Raw genomic sequence first — 2,475 nt, 5'->3', positions numbered from 1 at the left:
CTAGTTTCTCCATACAGGAGGCGTCTTGAAGCTGTCATTGACAACAAAGGCTTTTGTACAAAGTATTAGATAAATGGATCACTTGGGTTGTTACCGACATCTGGTGAAAATGTCATGTCATTAGCACCTCTAGTGATATATTTACTGAGAAAAATGGTGACGTGTTCAATACTTATTTTACCCGTTGTATGTCCAACTTTACCAATGCAAATGGAAAGACCTTACTTTGTTTTTGCTTCAAAAATGGCCAAGATGACTGATTTTGTCTTATCTCAAAATTTATTTATTTTTATTTTTATTTTATTTTTTTTACCGAGTTTTACAGTATAAATACCAGCCTATACTAACACTAGTTCTTTTTTCTAAAATGTTCAGTGGAAACACTCCTGATGTTAATTTTTAAGTAAGAATTTTAAGTATTTGCCTCATATTCCCTTGACTCCTAGATAAAAACACAGCTAGTTCTGCAGCAGATATTCTCCTGGCAAGTATTAATTTTTGTTTTTCACCCTGGTCGATTGAAGCTCTTTAATTTCTCACTGTCATGTTTGTTGTGACGTTTGTCTTTGTATTAGAGCTGATGTTCACACATTGCTGTGTAGTGATGAACATGTATTATCTATCTCATCTTACTCATCCTGAACACAGTCAGACCTGATGCTTTTGAAGGATTGAGTGTAATTTATTGACTTAAAAACAAAAATAAGAAAAGCCTTATTTGTTTTTGAGGCAACAGTCAGAGGTGAATATAGAAAAGATTGATTTGATAACGAGATAACATACTTGTGTGAAGAATTACATAATCAGCTTCTTGCTGTCTTCTCTGCACCATCTGTGACATGATGTTCATTTACATGTTATTTCAGAATACACTCTTAAGGAAATAAAACGACAGATAAATGTAATTTGATGCTACATTTAAAACTATTTAAGTAATAATTTTGTTAGACTCATGTTTTGCAGACACTTTATTAACATTTTATCCAGCAATTGAGGAATAAATAATGACAAAATCATGTTTTGTAGCTTTTTGTATTTGTATTAATATATTTTTTAATTGCATGCTAAAAATAAATACTTGAAAGAAGCTTTGGAGAGCTTTGGGGAATGTTAAAAGGTTACACTCCTCTTGTTTTCGACTTAATTTTGAGATTTGAGCCCTGTCAGCACTTCTAAATAAACCGTTTCTGTTTTCTTAAGTGACGAAAGTTCCATACTCTCCTTTTACTATTTCTGCCTCTTACCTCAAAATGTTTTTGCTCAAAATGTTTCTATTATTAGCACGTTGTCAATATGACATTACAGCCTTATCTCACAGTTCCCAAATGCAAGCAGTTTTTATCTGCAGGACAGGCTTAAGATCAGGTTTCAGGTCTGAAAACATGCAGGCTTTCATTATAAACTGGTCCACTTGTGACGTGACCACAGTTGATATGATAATGGAATACAAAGAGGTTAGGTACATAATGCTTCGTTTTGCACACATGCTTTATTCGGTTGTGCTAATGGGGATTCTTGCTTCACTCTTAAATATAATTTTAAAATAAAAAGCCTAACATTTTAATGCATGTTATCAGCTGCCCTTTGTGCCAGAGTGTTAAACTAAAATCACCTGGAGATGAGAGAGGATAGAGTTATCAATGTTTTTGTCAAATCTTATAAATACTATGCACAATCTCATGTGATATTGCAAAATCTGTTAATAAAGTGCAATGTGGTTAATAAATACTTTTTGTTTGTTAATTTGCAGTGATCCTTATGTCAAGCTTTCCCTCTATGTTGCTGATGAAAACCGAGAGCTCGCCTTAGTCCAGACAAAAACCATTAAAAAGGTAAGTCAGAAAGGAAGAGGTGACTTTCAAACATGTTAAATACCATTGTGCAACACTTTTTGACTTTTACATTGAATTTCCTGAACATGTACACAGTCCACCTAAAAATCAAATCAAAGTGGTCATTTCAAGGCACAGGAAAGCACCGGAAAGTCATGCTTCCTGTTTCACTGCAGCCGAGTCCAAAGGGAGTCACCGGCCAACATCTTTCATCCCAGGCCTTGAGGAGAAAATTTGTTCACAGCAGGGGGAGCTATTACTTGATACTAAGGTTAATTTTGCTCAGGGAAGCATAATTATTAAGGTGGGCTGTACAGTTATATAATTTTCTGAACTGCATGGTTTAAATGAGAAACGAGAAATTATAATGTAGGTCTAAAACTTGGATGGAGCCTGACTAAGCATTACAATAAAATTAACATTATTGATAATATCACTGAGTTTATTCTTTCATGGTAGCTGTGGTTCGCTGCAGTCCGCTGCCAGAAAAAGCCTCTGCAGGAGTCGAACAACTCAAGCCTCCATGAAGGCAGACATATGCTGCCAGTGGCTACCATAGCTTTAGAGGATATAAATAGCTGACAATACACTGCATGGCTCTTCTGTGGGTTCTTCTTCTTTAACTGGGGCACCTTTGATAGCA

The 2,475-nt window shown here is 35.1% G+C and overlaps 1 protein-coding gene across 1 annotated transcript in view; it reads left to right on the top strand.

Annotated features, from left to right (window-relative positions):
* The window catches only part of nedd4l (NEDD4 like E3 ubiquitin protein ligase), a gene marked incomplete at its 5' end in the record, with an annotated part of 52,598 nt that overhangs the window by 13,217 nt on the left and 36,906 nt on the right, over positions 1 to 2,475 (top strand). The window contains 1 exon segment of the mRNA XM_014009315.1: positions 1,751 to 1,832. Within this exon segment, the coding sequence (XP_013864769.1) occupies positions 1,751 to 1,832 (82 nt within the window).

The sequence above is a fragment of the Austrofundulus limnaeus genome, unplaced genomic scaffold (assembly GCF_001266775.1).
Source record: "Austrofundulus limnaeus strain Quisiro unplaced genomic scaffold, Austrofundulus_limnaeus-1.0 Scaffold57, whole genome shotgun sequence".
Classification (NCBI taxonomy): domain Eukaryota; kingdom Metazoa; phylum Chordata; class Actinopteri; order Cyprinodontiformes; family Rivulidae; genus Austrofundulus; species Austrofundulus limnaeus.
The sequence above is the reverse complement of the archived record's forward strand: the minus strand, read 5'-3'. Positions and strand labels throughout refer to the sequence as shown.